Source organism: Geotrypetes seraphini, chromosome 8, assembly GCF_902459505.1.
Source record: "Geotrypetes seraphini chromosome 8, aGeoSer1.1, whole genome shotgun sequence".
Lineage (NCBI taxonomy): Eukaryota > Metazoa > Chordata > Amphibia > Gymnophiona > Dermophiidae > Geotrypetes > Geotrypetes seraphini.
This window is the reverse complement of record NC_047091.1, coordinates 108,210,598-108,231,722: the sequence shown is the minus strand read 5'-3', so window position 1 is coordinate 108,231,722 and position 21,125 is coordinate 108,210,598. Positions and strand designations below refer to the sequence as shown.

Sequence of the window (21,125 nt, the reverse complement as noted above, 5' to 3'; positions counted from 1 at the left end):
AGGGCGACCCAGTTTTGCCAGTTAGTTTCTGGTTCAGCAGGTTTGGAGATGGGGGAATATTTGTCAAGGAAATTGCTCCAGAACAGGTTGCTCGAGATTTTTTTACGGAAGGTAATAGAATTTGAGGTGCAGGATGGGGGCCCGAGATGCGACATGAAGATGGGGAGGCAGAAGGCCCTTAGGTAGTGGTCGGACCCAACGAATGTCGTTGGTTGAGGTTTTGTGAGTAGTAAGATCTAGAAAGCCGATGAGGTCTAGTGTATGGCCTTTTTCGAGGGTTGGGGAGAGTGTGGGGGGGGAAAGCCTAAAGTGGAGAGGAAGCTATTAAATTCGGATGCATCATTGCTGGAGACATCGTCGAGGTGGAGATTGATGTCTCCGATGATCAATAATCTTTGAAATCTGAGGAAGGCGTTTGTTATGGTTTCAAAGACGAGTTCGGAGGAATTGTTCCAAGGGGCAGGTGGGCAGTATAGAAAGCACAGTTACTGACCATAACAGGTGTTATCCAGGGACAGCAGGCAGATATTCTCACATGTGGGTGACGTCATCCACGGAGCCCCGACGCGGACAGCTTTTCAAGTAAACTTGAAGAAGTTTCAAGCTTGCTATGCTGCACCACGCATGTGCATGCCTTCTTGCCCACTAGAAGGCGCATCCCCACCTCATGGTCCTCAGTTCCATAGCCAGCAAATAAGCCATCCCCGGGGAGGAGGGCGGGTTGTGAGAATATCTGCTTGCTGTCCCTGGATAACACCTGTTACGGTAAGTAACTGTGCTTTATCCCAGGACAAGCAGGCAGCATATTCTCACATGTGGGTGACCTCCAAGCCAAGCAAAAAAGGGCAGGTGGGAGGATGGCAATTTAAGCAAACAGATTACGCAACACCGACTGGCCAAACCGGCCATCGCTCCTGGACAGAGTATCCAGACAGTAGTGGGAGGTGAAAGTGTGAACCGAAGACCACGTGGCAGCCTTACAGATGTCCTCAACAGGCGTAGACCGTAGGAAAGCAACAGAAGCTGCCATAGCTCGGACCTTATGCCCCGTGACTCGACCATGCAGCACGAGACCAGCCTGAGCGTAGCAAAAAGAAATACAAGCAGCTAACCAGTTGGACAAGGTGCGCTTGGAAACAGGACGTCCTAACCGATTAGGATCGAAGGACAAAAACAATTGAGGTACCGTCCGATGATACTGAGTGCGTTGAAGATAAAAAGCCAATGCCCTTTTACAGTCAAGCGTATGAAGCGCCACTTCGCCGGGATGAGGGTGGGGCTTGGGAAAAAACACCGGAAGAACAATGGACTGATTGAGGTGGAAATCAGACACAACCTTAGGCAAAAATTTAGGATGAGTGCGGAGAACCACCTTGTCATGATAAAATACAGTAAAGGTTGGATCCGCTACCAAGGCCTGCAGATCACTAATCCGTCGAGCGGAAGTAAGCGCAAGCAGAAAGATCACCTTCCAAGTCAGAAACTTGAGATGAGATTTATCCATAGGCTCAAACGGGGGTTTCATAAGTTGAGCCAGAACCACATTAAGGTCCCAAACCACAGGAGGAGGCTTAAGGGGAGGATGGACGTTCAAGAGACCCCTCATGAAACGAGAAACTAAAGGATGAAGAGACAGTGACTTTCCCTCAAGATGCTGATGAAAAGCAGCAATTGCACTAAGATGCACCCGAATAGAAGTTGTCTTCAGACCAGAATGAGACAAATGAAGCAAATATTCCAGGACCGAAGCCACAGGAACCGACACCGGGTCCAGATGATGAGAGGAACACCAAGAGGAGAATCTGGTCCATTTTTGGGAGTAGTAAAGCCGAGTCGAGACCTTGCGAGAAGCCTCCAAAACCTCCCAGACAGACTGAGATAAGGAAACAGAAGTCAGGGGGAGAGAAACCAAGCTGTCAGATGTAAGGACTGAAGATTGGGATGCAAAAGAGAACCCCGACTCTGAGACAGCAGAGAGGGAAAAACAGGCAGAAGAAGAGGTTCCCTGACACTGAGTTGAAGAAGCAGGGAGAACCACAGCTGGCGGGGCCAACAAGGGGCAATTAGAATCAGAGTGGCCCGTACAGACTTGAGATGTACCAGCGTCCTCAGGATCAGAGGAAAAGGAGGAAACGCATAGAGGAACTTCCCTCCCCAATCGAGAAGGAAGGCGTCGGCCTCGAGACGATCTGGGGAATACATCCGAGAGCAATAGAGAGGCAGTTTGTGATTCACCGGGGGAGGCGAACAGATCTATTTGAGGAGTCCCCCACCGGTCGAACACCTGGTGCAGGACTCAAGAGTGCAGCGACCACTCGTGCGGCTGGAGAAGGCGGCTGAGTTTGTCCGAAGGAAGATGTTTTGGGAAATTGCCCACTCCCAGAGGCGAAGGACCGCCTGGCACAGGGACCAAGAGCCTGTCCCCCCTTGTTTGTTCACATAATACATCGCCACCTGGTTGCCCGTCAGGACTAGAACTACCTGATCATGAAGCAGGTGGCAGAAGGCCCGAGCAGCCAGGAAAATGGCTCGAAGCTCCAAAACGTTGATGTGACAACGACGGTCCTCCGCCGACCACATTCCCTAAGTGCGCAGACCGTCGAGATGAGCCCCCCAAGCGTACTCTGAGGAGTCCGTGGTTAGGACCTTGTGGTGCGGATGGGCGAGAAAGAGCAAACCCCTGGAAAGATAGGAAGAGTTGGTCCACCAACGGAGCGAGCTTCTCAAAGAGGGAGTCACCATCACGGGACTGGAGATCGGGTCACGGTCTTGATGCCACTGAGAGGCCAACGTCCACTGAGGGATCCGCAGATGTAAGTGGACAAACGGCGTGACATGGACTGTAGAAGCCATATGACCCAGCAGAATCATCAGGCGTTTTGCCGAGACCGAGGGCAGCAGCGAAACCTGCCAACTCATGCGGACAAGAGTCTCCAATCGAGGAGGAGGAAGGAACGAACGGAAGCGAACCGTGTCCAGCACGGCCCCGATGAACTGTAGAGATTGAGAGGGGCACAACTGGGATTTTGGAAAATTCACCTCGAACCCCAGACGCTGAAGAAAGATGATAGTCTGTTGGGTCGCCAAGATAACCCCCTCCCTGGACGGTGCCTTGATCAGCCAATCGTCCAGGTAGGGAAAAACCTGAAGGCCCCGGGACCGCAGGGCTGCTGTGACAACCACCAAGCACTTCATGAAGACTCGAGGGGACGAAGCCAATCCAAAGGGGAGGACCCGGTATTGTAGGTGCAACTCCCCCACCTGGAAACGCAGGAATTTGCGGAAGGCAGGATGCACCGGAACATGGGTATAAGCCTCCTTCAGGTCAAGGGAGCACATCCATCCCCCTCGTCCAGCAGCGGGTACAGAACCGGAAGGGAGAGCATATTATGGAATTTGGAGATGAGTGGATTACAGACAGTCCCCGGATACGAACGTTCAACTTAGGTCGGACTTGTAGTTATGAACAGGGGTCCTCTCTCTCCCTCAACGAGCCCCTCTCCCTCCCGTGTCCAAAGTTCATGCCTCCCTCCCACAGGTACCTGTTCTGCTCTCTCCTCCTCCCTTCCAGCCACACTTGTTTCTCTTCATAAAGCCACAAGCAGCGGATCTTACACGCGGCCCACAGCTAACCAGGAAGCCTTCCCTCCGATATTAGAGTGAAGGCTTCTGGGTCAGCTGTGAGCCACTGTCCGCAGCTTTGTGAAGAGAAACTTGGGACACAGAATGGAGGGAGGAAGCACTTTGAAACATGAGAGAGGAGAGGTGCACTGGAACACAGAAGGAAGGGAAGGAGCACAAACTTCGGACAAAGGATGGATGGAAGGAAAGAATGAGGGAGGGGGCATGAACTTGGGACACAAAATGGAGGGTGGAAGGGAAGGAAGCATGAACTTGAGACATAGGATGGAAGAATGAAGGGAGTGAGGGAAAGAAATGCTGAGGTGGGGAGGGAATAGAATGGGAGAATTGTTGGGCATGGGTGTCTGAGTAAGAAGGAAAAAAGATGGTAAACATGGGGAAATGAAGAAAGAGGAGAATTGTTGGGCATAGGGAGGGAAAGAGAATTATTGAACACGATGGTGGGAGAGGAATAAGGTAGAGCTACACGGGGAAGAGAGAGCTGAGAGGGAGAAAAGGGCTGTTTCTTTAATGTTTTTATATACTGTGTGTACAAGAGAACATAAATACAGAGATTCTCACATGATTTGAGTTACATACAAATTCAACTTAAGAACATTCTTATCCCAGGGACTGCCTGTACAATAAAAAAATCCATAACATTTCCAAATATCAATAGCAACCATATATATTAAAACAGGAATAAAACAAAACTGCAAAATCTGTCTACACTGTACATATAGGATGTCTTATAGGGCCTATCTTAATGTTTCCACCTAAGGCACATTCAATCCCAGCTGCACCACTCATCCTTACCAAGCAGACAGTACTTACTACATCATCCTAAAAAAACAACATATTAATATTACATAAATTTTCATGAATTATAGTAACATATCACACCTTAGCAACATAGCTAGCATTAGAAAAGACTGTAAATGGAAAAGTATATAATTGTATTATAGTACACATATTAAGAATTTAAAGAGAATCGCAAAGGAGAAATCCCCACCCACATCTCCACTGTAGATACCTTCCTTCTCCTCTCCTAAACACCCCCAAATCAGCGCTCCCATTTATTTACGATTGTTAATTTAAATAAACTCCTCTTTGATACCTACAAACAGCTAAGTCATAAACGAGCAAAACACCCTATCACACTCTCGTCCCAGCACCCTCACCTCGTGTCCTCCGTCAGTTTGTGACCCGGCCCGGCGGTTTTAAATTTCATGTCGGCTTTCATTCCTTGGAAAAATTTCTTCATGTCTCAGACTGCTGCAACACGGCCGCAAAGACAACAACCAAGCCACTAGCTGCCAAAGGCCACCCACTCAGCAACAAGCTACAAGCAACCGGAAGAGATGCCCCTGAGCCGGAAGTGACGCAGTCGAATGCTGTGCGTCTTCGAGAGTAAGCGCCACACTGATTCGCTCGCGCAATTATTGTTTCCGTCCTTCTTTCTTCCAGCCCTACGCATTGATGGAAAAGAAACTAACTTTTCCCAGAGTTTCGGATTTCAGTTTAAATGAGTTTCTGTCAGCGGAGGCTGGGCAAAGACAGAACTGATCTCTTTAACACTAGATCAGCCTGCCGGCTGATGATGTCATAGTCTGTTTTCTTCTGTCACTTCCTTTTTTTGTGGGGCTTGAAGGCTTTCATTAATATCAACGTTGATATGAAGTCTGCGGTAAAAAGAGCAGTTTTCAACGCTGAATTATTTGTTGCCAGTTTTCCCTGTCAAATACAGCTCTGTGTCACCTCTTTTGCTTATTTGGCAACTACCTAAGCAAGGGAATCTTCTCTCAGAACTGAGGCCTCTTTCCCCATGTTTGTGTTCTTTTCCCATTTGTTTTTAAGCCTATAAACCGCTTTGCTGTGGCAACACTAAAGTAAGTCCTCAAACAGTAAACGAACAATAAATAATGAGTTAAGTCTTCTTTTAAATGCTCTTTACTCGGACTTTCATAACTAAGGGCCTGGGACAATAGATGTCACCTACCCCCGGCCTATGCTATAAAGTGTACCCAATTTTGTGACTAGCCTACCACAGCTGCTTGACAATTTAAAGAATAGAATCAGTTATGCATGTAACTTAACAATGTATGGAACGAAGACACAGCTCACTAAGAAATTCCAGAAAGTCTTATGGTAAAGCAGAATATCTTTTATTTTCTTCCTTGCCAGAAAGGGTGTCCAAATTGCATAGATATATAACAAAGTAGGCACACGGAGTTTTCAATACATCCATTCATTATATAGTTAGTCCAAACGTTTCTTAGTCCCTCCTGCCTGCACGCTCCATTTGGATGGAGCAATGACAGTTCACAACCTATCAGATTATTTCTTAACTACTTTCTCTCCACCCCTAATTACTTCTCCCATTACTGTTATTCCTAGACCTCCAACCCTATTTACAATTGCCCATATTTGGGCACTTACTCCTCCCCTCACATGCTCACCCCTTATGCTACGTCCTCAGGCTGGTTACTTGAACAAAAGCCCTTATGGTTAGTTCATCAGATTCCATGTTCACTGACTGTAGGCATTGTGTTCACACAGTTACAAGGACTATGCCAGGAATACCTCCCTCCCTTCTCCTGATGCAGCAATAATTCTTACTGCTATATGCACACAGTGTTAAAACAAATTCCCTCTACTGTGATTTATAGGGTATTACATTCTGCAACAAATGTATTAATGATTATTCTGTTATTTCTCACAACAAGCTGCTAATCAGTTAATGACCAATTATTAGATTTAACCAATGTTAATTGGCAGTAATTAGCAGTTACCATGTAACTGCCTCTAGTTAGTATTCTATAAATAGTGTGTACAGATTCCAGAGCACACAACTGCAAAGGCTCATGAGCGTGTCTGGCAATTGCATGTGCAAGTTATAGAATACTTGTATTTACGCATTTAAAAGCCTATAGTAAGCATGAGAATTTACACCAGCCATTTGGCTTGTGTAAATGCCCATGCCTAAAATTAAGTGTATAAATGTGGACTTACGAGGGGGTGCTGAAAAGTTTTGACGAGCCATTAGACTTACAAGTTATTCGACATATTTACCCCTAAGTTGAACACATTTGGCACATCATGTCTGAAGTTTCTGTAACCTTCAAAAAAAAAAAAAAATCTTATCTGGTCACTGAAATACTGCTTCACTGTTGCAATCACCTTCAAATCACTTGAAAATTGCTACCCTTTCAAACTCTTTTTAAGGTTTGAAACACAAAATAGATGGAGCAAGATCTGGTGAGTATTCATTGAAACCCCAACTGCGTCAAAACATCCATCATTTTGCCAGCTTTGTGTGTCGGTGCATTGTCTTTCAAAAAGAGAACTTTCTACAGCTTCCCTCTCCTTTTTTATTTCAACGGCACAGCAAGTTATAGTAGTATTCTGCATTAAGGGGTAAATTCTCTATTAGTACGTCTAACTTAGGCGTGCTTTAGACGTCCGGAAAACGGAAGTGTCAATCAAACGGTGCTTAGGCGTGCGGTAGACGTCTCTACAACTGCTTGGCGCAAGATAGATGCAGGTTTCTGAAACGTCATTGAGACGTCTGCAATGGACCCTTCCTAGACGCCCGATAGACGTCGGTACGATGTTTTTTTGGGTTTTTTTTGTTTGGTTTTTTTTAGATTATACTTTTTTATACTCTTTACTGATTTATTATCAGTCATTCAGCATTTCTAAGTATAGGATGATGAAAAAGATAACCAAAACACAGTATACCATTTTGTAAACTATATATTAGTTGATCTGGCAATATCAGTGAGGTAGGGAATGGCAGACAGAGAACACTGCTGTGTTGTATCTTTTTCCTCTAGGATATCAGAATTGTACAGTTTACCATTAATACAAGGAAAAAAAATATGTTATGTTTCAAAGGAGAACTAGAAGATGAAATGTACCGAGTGGGTGTTGAACTTACATTATCAGTATGGAAGGTGGGAACCGGTAGATGTATGCTACACAGAAAGCTGTACAGGAATGTCATACTCACCTCCTATTAGAAGTGGAAAGGATAGGACTTTGAACACCATATAGACTTCTTATAAACTTCGTTTAAGTTCCACAAAGACTGGCAGGAAAGGCACCCTAAGTCATCCAATAAGCTTTCTCTCGATTTCCCAGAGACATTATTTCAGAGAGGATAGTTTAGAAGTGATATCTTGCTCGAAAGAACACTCTCCTGGTCTTAAAACATTCCTACAATCAGCTCATTCTTCAGAACAAAGGTAAATCCCATAACTTACACTGGCCCAACTTAGAAACAGAATCAAAACACAGATCAGACCTGAATGTGGCTTCTAGTTCACATGAAGAGGAAGTAGCCAGCAGCACAATGCTGACCTCATTGTGACATCATCAAGGTGCACCTGGAAGGTAGATATGCCACAAGTAAAAGACAAGCCAGGAGTTGAACTCACAACCTACGGATGATCGATATAGTGCTTTTACTCACTGACCTACACCACCTTTTACACCTGTGTCTCTGGTTCCCCTGTCATAGCATACCTTAGTGATGTGCTAAAGTATACTCTACTTAGCTATCATATCACAGTCAGTTGAGGCAAAAGACTGGTAGCTCAATGGTGTAAAGCACCGTTGTCACGGATGCAACACCCATATTCTTAAGTATGGTTCAATAAATGTAATACAGAGTCAAAATTATGCTGTTTATTTTATCAAACCCAAGCTCAACTTTGTAATGTATTGTGTATAGTCTCGCTAATGTGTTTGTGATGAAAATGAGATGCGATAGGTGTATATCCTATATAATAAAACCCTAGCCGCGCATGCGCACATACCTGCGTGCTTCTGTGATCTCTGCTCTGTGATCAGTAGGTCTGTGGCCAGCAGGAGTGCAGAAGCAAGCAGCCAGGCGACTCCCCCCTCCCGCCTTCACTCACCACCAAAATCATCACCGCCAAAGCCTCCTCCTTCTGCCCAGCCAGGAGGAGGGCTCCGAGTCGCTGAAGACTGTCCCAGATCAGCTTACACGGTCCCTAAAAAATTAACCTTTTCATCTGAGGCGCGAGGCTGCGGTGACCTTCCTCCCCCGGCTCACTAAGGTTTCGTATTAAGAAATTCAAATGCGTTGTTGAAAATGCAAGTGACTGTTCTCTGTCATCCTAGACACCCCTGCAACACCCCAACAACACGCTCCTGCAGCATAAACCCCTCATGTTATAATCAAGGTGCTTCTGGAAGGTAGATATGCCACAAGTAAAAGACAAGCCTGGAGTTGAACTCACAACCTACGGATGATTGGTACAGCGCTTTTACTCACTGAGCTACTTAACTCTAGCCCTAACCCTAACCATAAAGTAGCATCTAACGTCATAGAAGCCGTTAGAATTTTGAAATCGTTTTGGACGTTCATTGGGTGTTCTCAGATCAAATACACCTGTAGATACTTGCAATGATTGCCCCTTGTCAAAGCTTGTACCTAAAGCCATTTCTGGAGACTCCCATTCCCAAATCCCCAACATAGCTCAGTGCTTAAAAGCACTGCATGTATCTTCCAAAGGTCAGGGGTTCAATTCCTGACTAAGGTTACCAAAGACATAATATTCTTTTTTTTTTTCCACCCACCCAAACATGCATAGCTAAGCTAAAATATGTGAACCTCCTGAGATTATGCCTATTACTTCCCAATCTTCATTTATAACTTGTCATTGTGTTTGGGGGAGGTGGTTTCATTAGGTTTACATGGTAAGCTTCTAAGCGTTCTGCTATACTTTTTTGTATAACAGCGATATCAGCGTGGTTGAGGATGTAATCAACAGTATTAATGTAGAGCGGAACGGCCGCTGCAAGCACGCCCAAGCGGCACAAAAGACGTCATCGCGTTTTTTTGCGTTGTGACGTCATAGAATCGCCCGTTCTTCATACGCAATTATTTCCTCTAAAATGGCAGCCAGGAGACAGCCAAATTTCTCCACCGAGGATTCCAGGCTGCTGGCCAGGCTATTCCTGCCACATGAACACCATTATTTTAGAGTGGCAGGCCATCGCAGGTCATACCTTCAGTTCAGGGACTCCTGGACCCGCCTGACCCGGCGGTATAACAGAAGAGCCTCATGTCCCAGGGAAGTAAGTATTCCAAGTCAGGCCCTCACAAATAATCATGTAAAATGTAATGATGATGGAAACCTGTCTCAATCAAATTGGTCATGTTTTTGTGGGTAAATCTTGATTCCTTTTAAAAACTACAATTGTGCATAATAAATCTTTTACATTGAATATTGAAATTAAAGCACATCCCAAAGGAGCAGAAGTAGGATTTCTAATGACAAATTCAGCTCCTATAAGGCATCTATTCCATTCACAACATGCACACAACTAATTTTTGGGTCACGAGCATCGCATTTGTAATAGAAACATCTTGAAATCAACTTTGCCAAAGGAAAACAAATATATTAAAGTGCTGCTATGTCAATTCAAGTACCTACATCTTTCCTGTATCAATCTGCTGGTCTAGGGAGATAGTGGCATGACGTTTAAAGTGACAGCATCAGTACCCTGACGTCAGGGGTTTCAAGCCACGCTGCTCCTTCTGACCAAACTATTTTATTGCCCCTGCTGCATGATTGTAAGCTCACCAGGACATGCTGTAATGTGGGGCAGTGCTGATAGGCTACAGCCTCAGCACCCTGGGGTTGTGAGTTCAATCCCACACTCCTCCTTGTGATACTGGCCATGTCACCTCAACCCCCTCCCCCCCCCCCCCCCCACTGTCCCAGGTACAGTAGAGAGATAGCAATGCCTCCAGCACAGAAAGGGGAAAATGCTGGAGTACGTGAATACATTCATGTAAAACATGTGGCAGAAGGGGGTGGAGGCAGGCAGCAAAGCGGATAGGGGCTCTTGGAGGGCAGCATACTCCATTTTTATGTGCTTATAGAGATCAATACTTAAGTTAACATGTTATGCCACAGTGCTAGATGGCACTCATCATATCCCTCCCTCTCTGTTCTTTCTCTCTCTCTCTATTATCCAGGTTGAGGATCTCAGGAAAAGGGGTCGGCTGCTGAGGCGCCAGGAGCTGGCCTTCCTTGAGGGGGTGATGGAGGAATTGCGCGCTGAAGCCGGTGAGTAATGAGTCCAGCATGTGTTTCTTTGTGATCAGCCTACCAGAATAAATAGATGAAAATGCTTGAGTAGCTGTAAACCATTCTTAATCATAAAATCTGCAGTAAAGCTGCTATTGTGATATCATGTCACAATGGTTTTATGGTGTTCTACTTGCCTCACTTACTTACCCTACATTTTGATGTTTACAGTGGAGTAGATGCTTTGCATCCTGTTATTAGCATTTGAAGAAAATAACGTAGTAAAGAATGTCATGTTCAAAAGTGTTGTGGACATATCTGACTGTATCCTATTTCTCTCTTGTCAAGCAGCAGCGCAGGCACCCCCTCAGGAGGCACCGCAGCTAATGGAGGGAGCCCCACCCTGGTCCTCTGCGGAGGAGGAGGAGGAAGAGGAGAGGGAAGAAGAAGGAGAGGGGGAGGAGGAGGAGGGGAGATTATTCTCCCTGGCAGCCCTCAGGACCACCCACACCGCCTGCCCCACCACTGCCCCCTGGACCTCCACCGCCTGCCCCACCACTGCCCCCTGGATTGCCTGCCCCACCACTACCCCCTGGACCCCCACCGCCTGCCCCACCACCATCCCCTGTTGGACCTTCCCCTTCCCCCACCCATAGCCCTTCCCCTCACTCTCCTGCCCTTCCTGATCCCATCCCACCCCCTTTCCTTGCTGTTCCCCCCCCAGGAGCAGCCCGAACAGCCTCAGGAGTGGGCGGGCAGGGAGATGGAGCCGTACTCTGCCCTCTTGGAGGAGGTGCAGGTATTGAGAGGGTGTGTGGAGAGGATGGAACATGCCCTCTTGCGGCTGGTAGCCAAAAGAGGGCATGGTGCCAGCAGCCATACACCCTCTGAATGACTGCACCTCTTCCGCCCCCCTCGCCTGAGGTAGCTCAAGCTGCTCTTGGGGGGCACCCACCCTCTTTCCCTGCGTTATGTGTTATATGTAAATAGTTTTTACAAAAGTTTAAATTTTTAAAAGTTTTATATTTTAATAAAAAAATTGTTTATGGTTTAAACTTTCCTGTGTGGTTTTAACCTTGTAGCATCAGCAGTTTAGTGGACAGAGTCCAAGGTAGATAGGGGTTCAGGAGGGACTGCTGAATGGGCCCTTTTCAATATAACAAGGTGACATATAGAAAGTTTGACAATCTTTATTGGGGTCTGTCATTCATTCTATTACCTGCTAGCCACGCTGATGTCAAATCATTGCAGAATCTAGGAAAGAAGCAAGTGAATGCAAGGGTATATACAACTGTAAGTAGATGATGACATCTCAGCTATGATGTGCAAAGTAAGCCAGTCCCTGTTCCAAAGTAAATGGCTACATAAGGAAGAGAATATAAGTCACTGTGGTAGATTTGTTGTTGAGGAATAGGGTTACTGCTAGTAAGAGTTGGCTCCACACCAGGAGAATCCAAATGAGATATGTGGGTTTTTCTTCCTTTCACTGAAGGTGATGGAAGTAAAGGCCAGATACCTCAATCTATCCTCCTGGTTCTTGAGCGGCACTATTTTGTTAAGCAGGTGTGGAAACCACAAAGATGCTCACAGCTGCACTGCTCTCATTAATACAAAACTCCATCTGACAATACTGCAGGAACAACTACAGTTGCCTGTCTAAGACACCTGAAAACAGAAAAGAGGAGAAGCTGGTTTACACAAGATTCACAAACAGGGGGGTTCAACCCCCAAGGTCCATATCTGTCCTCCCTTCCCTGATGCAATGTGTTAACCTCATTTATGTTGAGCTGCTTAGATGTCACCGTGGTATAGCCTTAACTCGCTGATGGTGTGGGTTAATATCACCTGTAATCCTCCACTGCTACTGTTTAGAACTCATGTGAGGGAATAGACTAACTGAAAACAAAAAGTTTGTGTGCATATAACAGCAGGAATGCGTGCCATGGTGTTCTATGAGGCCAACATTATCAATTTACTATTGTTCCTGAAAGTCATCAAGGATACCTATGTGAAGAGAACAATAGAAGTGTGAAACATGTTAGCTTTGTGAACATTTATTTCACTCATCAGAAGAGTGACTCAAGTGAAGAATAGTAGAGTAAGCAAATAAAGGTTACCATATATCATTCTCACCCACAACTGTTTGGCTAGGTGCAAGCTGGTGTGCTGAGCTGCTCGTCTGGTCTCTCTCTGGCAAACACATAGGTGATGAGCATAGTTAACCTGAAATGAAGAATAGAGAAAAACTGTTAACAAAGACCTATGTCTCCAAAATTAAACACTGAAGTTGTGGCAGAACACACACCTAGAAGTAACAGAGGTGCTAACATACCTTTAGACTCCTTATTAAAAATGGCAGCCATTAGGCACTCATTAGGAGTTTTCCACCTGAACCATGTACACTGATTGGATGTCCACTGAATGGCGGTGTTTCCCCCCCCCCCAACACACCCGACCTATTCTTATCAATGAGTTAGTACACAGAACCATCCTCACCTGATTTTAACTTGCCTGTAATTTGATTCTACAAAGAATTAACTTTAGCTCTATGAGTAAACCCTCTCAGATGTGTGAACACATCCATTTTACTTACATATCCATTTTTCTACCAGCAAAATTTCTACCAGCATGGTCTTTATCAGTCTTCTCAGTCATTTTTGTCAGCCCTGTGGAATGGAGAGTAGGAGATATCAGAAATAAAATAACTATTATAAACAATAGCACACAATGAAAGCCCATAAAGAGAAGTCAGTTTTTGCTGGTTAAGTTCTTTAGTTCTATCATAAGGACACCTAAGTAGCTTACAAAATATCATTCTCACCTGGACTTACTATCTGAGCTGCTTCTAGAAAAGATAAAACAACATATTAGAATGACATGTAGCTTGTTAATGGCTCTGTGGAATAGAGAGAAATGGGAGGCAGAGATAGGAAAAAAAATGTAAAAGACTAAGACAGAGTAAAGTCTCAAACATCTGCATAAGCAATAGGACAGAATAGAAAGGAAACACTGCTCACCTGGACCTTCTTATACCCATGCACGCCTAGGTAGCGTCTGACGTCAGCATGGCGGGAAAATTTTCTCTATGCCTATTGGGCGCCGTTCGGGTGCGGTTGCTTGTCCCGCTTCCTAACCACGCCCATCACACTTCATTGGGTGTTCTATGGGGGTGTGTTTGAACGTGTTCTACAAGTAGCCTGAAAAGATGGCTACACCTTGCAACATGGCTCCAAAACGAAAATCGAATTTTTTGCATGGAGAGTTGCAGATCCTTGTGGCCCAAGTCGGGGCCAACTATGATTCCCTCTTTGGGAGGGAAGCTGATAGGATTGGGATAGAAGGCCAGCATGCTATCTGGAGAAGAATCTGCAGTGACATAGATGCTGTACACCATCAGGGCCGTGATATAGAGGCTCTGAAAAAACGGTGGCGTGCCCTGCGGAGAGAGGTCCGGCAGAAGCAGGAACTGATTGATGCGCAGGGTCCTTGCGGCAACCTCCAACTGACTGTCCTTGAGAGTGAGATGATGGACATAGTGGGTCCTGGAATAACACCTGTTGTGGGAGCCATTGATACTTCCCTGGGGCACCAAGGTAAAATCACTTTACATAGAAGCCATTGACTTGTTGGTGTTTTAACTCATATTTATATCTTTCTAAACTACAACAGTACTATACAACCAATGCAATTCATAGTAATACAATAAAAGCCATTGCCTGTTTTGATACTCTTGGAAGCCTAACATGTGGAATAAGTTGCTAATGTTCCATATGTTAGCCTGCATAATACCTTGTAAATGACCAGATGTACAGTATTGTGACCTGCGATGCAATTCAAATGATGTTCTCAGATGTTACCGCTTTCAACTAATACCAATGTGTATTTTCTTGTCTTTTTGCAGAGGCGTCCCATCCTCCTTCTGCTGCTGATAGGGATGAAGGGGATGAGGAGGAGGAGGAGGAGGAGGAAGCAGTGGCTGGCACATCATACGCCACCCCTCCTCCTCAGAACAGTCATTTGCAACCTGCACCGGTGCCCCCCCTTCATCCCCACGATGACAACAGGGCAGTAGAGGAGGGGGAAGAGTTGGAGGGGGAAGAAGAGTTGGGTGAGGTCGGAACCCTGGGGGAGGAGGATTTCCATCAGGGTGATGAGCTGGAGGCCCCCCCTGATGAGCTCGCCTGTCAATTGGTGGGGGTGGGTGACCACATCCACCATAGACAAACATTGCTCATCAGGGAGGTGGCTGAGATAAAAGAAGCCACACATGTCATGAACCAGCACTTGGCCTCCCTGGTGGCTGAGCAGGCTGCAACACGTGCTCTGCAGGCTGCAATGCTGGAAGAGCAGGCAGGGACACGTCGTGCTCTGGAGGACATGTGTGGCATTCTTTCACACCTTCTCCCCCAGCTCATCACCCAGACTGCCTCCCATGGGGATCCTGGAGCTCAATCCACCTCCCAGACCTCCTCCAGCCAGGCCCCCACCAGGCAGGATTCCCCCCCGGCCACCCATGGCCGGGGAAAGGGAAAAGGAAAGGACCCCCATTAGGACCCACTATGTCCTCTGAACACTCCCAGGACAATCATGCCGCATTGACCCTGGTGCTCCGCTGGATCTCCTCTGCATGTACATGCCACAGCCTCTATATCACGGTTCAGTCACTGCAGATCTTTCATCCAGATAGCCTCCTGGCCTGAGTGCCAATCTTCATCAGCTTCAACTCCCATCGAGGGCATCATAGTTGGATAATAACTATTACACCCTTCCAAGGATCTGTAGCTCTCCAGGAGCCATGTTGCTACCTTCATTCACCACTCCAATTGCAAGCAGTGCAACCTGTGCCATCTGTTGGCAGCTTGGACATTTGCCTGACTTCATCTTAAGGTGCAACCCGTGCCATCTGTTGGCAGCCTGGACATTTGCCTGACTTCATCTTAAGGTGCAACCTGTGCCATCTATTGGCAGCCTGGACATTTGCCTGACTTCATCTTTGTCACAGGAAATGAAAGACTTCTTCCTTTGAACCAGGAAGCATTTAATTTTGAATTGCACACAGCACAGCGGGTTCTCTGAAGAAGCCTCCTTGGCGAAACGTGTCAGAACCCTGCCGGACCATCGCTGTATGGACTTTGAAGTTAAGTTTGCTTGCACTTTTTGAAACTATATTTTTTTGAATCATTGAATACTCACCTATGTTATGGACATGCTAAACAGAATGAAGCACTTTCAATTACCAATCTCTTTAGGGGTTTGTTCCCCATCCTGAGTTTTTTCTATTCCATCTGTGGATTTTGAGCACCATCTGAGTTAAATAAGGTATTAAATACTTCTTCAGGCTTGTTCCCTTTTGTTTTTTGTGGTTGCATCCTATATTATGCATATTTCCATCTATTATGTACAACAGCAAGTCAATGGATTTATGTTTTACCATAAAATCCATCAAATAAATGAAACATATATAGCTGACAGTGTGTTTGTGTTTCAGCTTATATTGTATTCGTTAGGTGCTTCACGGAGCTACATTGCTGTATCATATGGTTTACAGAGGTATGTCCCAACAGTGTCATGAACGACCACTAGGCCAGTTAGGGTTTGAGGATACTCCTAATGGATATGCATAGTGGTAGATTTGATGGCTGACACCTCCATTAGATGCAGGTCTCTCATGCATGCTCATTAGGGCTATCCCTTACAATCCTCTTATCCCACCTTTCACAACCTAGCTCCCTATGCATCAACATCTGTCCCTCTCTTTTCTGTTATTTTCCTTGATGCATACCAGTGGAGGGGAGGGGAGGGCTGGAACCTACATGCCATCTCTCCATTCCACCTCAAAACCTAGTGTTTCTCCCTAACCTCCTTCCATCCCCAGTGTCAACCTTTCACCCTTTCTGTTTGCAAATACCCTTGCATCCCTAATCTCTCCTTGCCTCCATGACATCCTCCACCTCTTGCTTTTATCTTTTCTCATTCCAGACTACTATCCAGCATATCTCTCCCCCCTCCCCCAAGTCTGGCCATTTCTAGACACCTCTCCTGCATTCAACTTAAGAATCTCATTAATATGTATCCCATTTGGTGCAGTAGCTGCCTTGGTTGATGACATATTTCCCATATTTAAACACAGGTTCCCATCCATTCCACTTGGAGTTAATTGAAAGTTGTAGGCCCCCTCTGCTCTTTCTTTTTGGTGTACTCTGCTAATATGGAAAATGGAGGTGGGGCAGACCATGACATTATGAAAGCAGGGAGAGTGGTGGGTGTGGGCATCTGTGTGTAACCTGACCTGGCCCCTTCTTTTCCCTAACAATTGATTCCCCTCCACACTTAACACAAAACCTAAGTCCTCAACAATCCCTCACACCAACACCCAGAAAAATCCATAAACTAAAGAAATACAGATAATGGGGGTGGGGAGGAGTGTCAAAGGCAGAAGGGAGTATAAAGGAGAACAGGCAAGTCATAGCACAAAGTTTCATCATTGAGGAAACGGAACACCACAAACACCAACTCACATGAGGGGGTCTTACATAGGAAAAATGGCTGTGCCAAAGCTTTCTATATACTAAGCACGCCTAATTAGCGTCTGACGTCATAGGAACCGTTAGGATTCAAATCTAATTGGATGTGCATTGGATGTCGTTTTGCCATATACAGCTGTAGTGACGTTGTAGTCATTTCCTTCACATCTCTAAGCTTTAATACGAAGCTCTATGTTCTAAACAAAGTTACCTCTATAGCTCTATGCCTTAAGGCATTGCTTTTCATCTTCCATACATCAGGGGTTCAAGTCTTGAGTAAGGTTAGCAAATAGTTTATATTCATTTCTCAGCCAGGACACCTGGTAACTCTTTAGCCTTGCCTTTACATATCAATATTTTGCTTCAGCTTTTATTATGTGCAGCCATTGTCTAATATTTAATGCAACATGTTCTCTCTCATGCTGAACACCCTCCCCCACCAAAAACATCCCCCCCTAACTGGATAATTCTTCAACACCTGTCCAAGCCCTCTGAAGTTTGATTTAACTCGTAGCAGTTGGCCAATGCCTATATTGCATCAAAAGAAACACATTCCTACTAGAATGGCTTGTAGTTAGGAGCAAATGAAAGTATCTCATGCACCTGTGGCTGCAGAATGCTGAGGAGAAACAGCAAATTCCACCACTTCTGAGAACTGTTAGGATGCAAGGAAACAAAAGTGAAGGTGCTTAGAATGAAGATTAGCGTGTGAGCATGGTCTGGGTTGGACATTAGAAAAATGGAGCTCCACCTCACATGTATTCAACCATACTTGGGAATATGGGTTTGGGGCTCAGTGAAAGCAGCGCTTTTAACCATTGAGCTACCACTCTTTTGTCTCAGCCTACTATGAGATTATAGCTAAACTCCTTTTCCCTTAGCACTTCACTAAGATATGATATGACAAGGGAGCCAGAGACATTGGAGCAAAAGGTGCTGTAGCTCAGTGAGTAAAGGCACTCTACCAATCTTCTGGGCTTTGAGGGTTCAAATCCCAGCCTGTATTTTACTTGTGGCATATCTACCTTCCAGGTGCACCTTGATGATGCTTTCCACTTCTTATAGGAGTTGAATATAACATTACTGTACAACTTTGCTGTGTAGCAGAAAAATAAACTTTTCCCCCCTTCCATGCTAAGAATTTGAGTTCAACTCATCTTATATTTCTCCTTTAAACATGGCATACTTTGTTAGTTTTTATCATGGTAAAGTATACATTTCTGAAATCGTGAAGAAACAATAATATACAACTGCAGTGTTTTGTCTCCTAGCAGAATTAACTGCCTATAAGAAGCGGTATAAGCAAATCAAAACTGCTATAAGCACAAGAAAGCATTTCTAGCTCAACACGATAATACTCCTGTTCCGACCTCTGACCTCTGAAACTCCCTGGTTCGACTCCCACCTTTGCTCATTTTAATAAGGTCCTAGTTTTTTCCTATTAGCTCTTATAACAGGGTCTACATGGTGGACTTTGCCATTTGTAAGGTGCACATTTCCCTTTCCAGGCAAACCTATTTTCAACTTACCATGGCTCGGACATCCTAAGCAGTGATGAGAGGAAACCTTTCCTCTGCCAGCAAGATGACATTTGTGGATCACCTGGTTAATGTGCTCTATTACTCATACCCGGAAAAGTGTTTTTTTTGCCCTTACCGATCAGCGTCATTTGTGCTGCAATTCTTTAATACATATTTAATATTTGTTTTCTACTTGAAAACCTTCCAAATCTTTAGGCATTCCTTTGCTTAAACTTATTTGAGGCATAGGCAGCTCAGTCAAGTATGATATGAAAGGGTGGTGAGATGGACCTAAGTAGAAGCAGCTGTAGCTCTATGTGTTAGGAGCCTGTGCTTCTAATTCACATCCATAGGTTGTGAGTTCTACACATCTTTTAATTGTGGCATACTATTTTGAAGGTGCAGATTGATGAGGTCACAATGAGGTCAGTTTTGTGCAACTGAAGACCTCCATTTTGCAATGAGGGAAGCTGAATGTTAAGGTGTGTATCTGTTTATTCTCTTTTTAAGTGCTGATAATGTGTGCTGTTTTTTCTTTGCTTTCAAAAGAGAGCCGATTGCAGAGCTGTTTGTTGAGAAAAAAAAGGGGGTTGTAAAAGCCATGTGTAAATTATATTATTGTTTGGGCAGAAATGTGGTTTGTTATCCATGCAATATAATGTGTTCCATTGATATGGTGTCATTATATTTATTAGGACAGAGAAAAGATGAAAATTACCTATTCAAACTCACTATTGGAATTATTGATGAAAAAACACAGCAGACGTCTGCCTCGCGTCTAACAAAGAGCCGCAATTACGAATGTTGAAACGGCATTGAAATCCAAGTTAGACCAGGGTTTCTTACGCCTACATAATACACGATATTTAGACGCAGTCCGCCGCTCAGGTAGCGCCTATCTAGCATCTCCATTCGTCACGCCCACGGCACGCCCACGTCCAGATTTGGAGACGCGACTATGCTTTCTATAGACGTCAGTCCGTCAACTACCTTTTAGGGACGTCTATGTGCCATTTATTTCCCAATTAACACTAATTAAGACCCTTAACTCCGTAATTATTCACTTACTTCGGACGTCTAAAGCATGCCTAAGTTAAACGCAGTAATAGAGAATTTACCCCTAACTGTTTGGCCCCTTAGAAGATAGTCAGTCATATCAACATCTTTTTGATCCCAAAACATTGGCCATCACCTTTCCTGCTGACTTTTGGGTCTTGAATTTCCTTGGCCTTGAAGAAATTGAGTGCTGCCATTGCATGGACTGTTGTTTTGTCTCAGGATCATAGTAGTATAACCATGTTTCATCAACAGTAACTAGTGGTTCCAAAAAAATTGGCACCAGCTTGCTGAAAATGCTGCAACATCATCTTGGAAGTGTCCACTTAACATTTCTCATCAGCATTCAAACATTTGGGCACCCACTTGGCTGACAGCTTCTTCATACCCAGCTGCTCATGGATTAATATGACCAGCAAGTTCCCTGGATATCTGTAGTGTCTCAGCAATTGTTTTAGATGATATTTGCTGATCTGCCAAAATTAGGTCATGGATATGGTCAGCAATTTCAGGAGCTGACATCATTTGAGGCCTCCCAGAACTTGCTGCATCTTCAAAGTTTTGTATAAATCGATCCAACTGTTTTATGTATATATTCCTGCATAGTAAGCGATTAATAATGTTACACCAAAAAGTTTATTTTCTGGAGAAAATAAAGTTCAGTATCTTCAATCGAACATGATTTAGAAAATTATGGAATGGGATAAGTACTTAATAGCATCAATTGCATCTTATTCATGTTCAATTTTAGTATGTGAAAATGAACAGCTCTGTGGAGATAGTGATGTTCAAGATGCAGGCTTTATTTAAAAATGTACAATTGGATAATCCACATAAAATATATCTAGGACTTAAACAACAGAGATGCATCTCCTGTGGAACTAAGGGTCAATTTTAGTATGTTACTTTTTAACCAATGGTTTATTATTTGCAAAAAAATAAACATTCAGACAGTGGTCTTTGTATTCAGTTACTGTGCTCCCCCGCAAATTTGCGGTCTGCGGTCCCAGTCATTCGCAGTACTTTCTGACCGCGAATGACCGGGCAGGAAATCACTCGCGGTATGCTCTGACCACCTCTTCCTGTACTAAAGTCGGGCCTCACCAATCAGGAGCTGCTTTGACCCACAGCTCCTGATTGGTGAGGCCTGACTTTAGTACAGGAAGAGGCGGTTAGAGCATACCACAAGTGATTTCCTGCCCTCGCCGGCACTCTGGCTGCCCTCTCCTGCCTCTCCAGCTGCTCTCTCCAGTCTCCCCTGCTAAAACCGTATTCAGTTTTTCAGTATTCGCGGGGGTTCCTGGAACGGAACCCCCACAAATATTGGGGGAGTATTG

General features: G+C 44.8%; 1 protein-coding gene across 2 annotated transcripts in view; it reads right to left on the bottom strand.

Moving 5' to 3' along the window:
* The window catches only part of UBXN6 (UBX domain protein 6), an 85,325-nt gene extending 79,938 nt beyond the window's left edge, over positions 1–5,387 (bottom strand). Inside the window, exon 1 of one of the 2 annotated variants that reach the window (XM_033957217.1) lies at positions 4,803–5,387. In XM_033957217.1, the coding sequence (XP_033813108.1) occupies positions 4,803–4,885 (83 nt within the window). In that variant the 5' untranslated portion in view covers positions 4,886–5,387. The remainder of the gene's footprint in view (positions 1–4,802) is intronic. The other variant, XM_033957216.1, reaches the window with a different exon arrangement.
* Between the last annotated feature and the right edge of the window lie 15,738 nt (positions 5,388–21,125).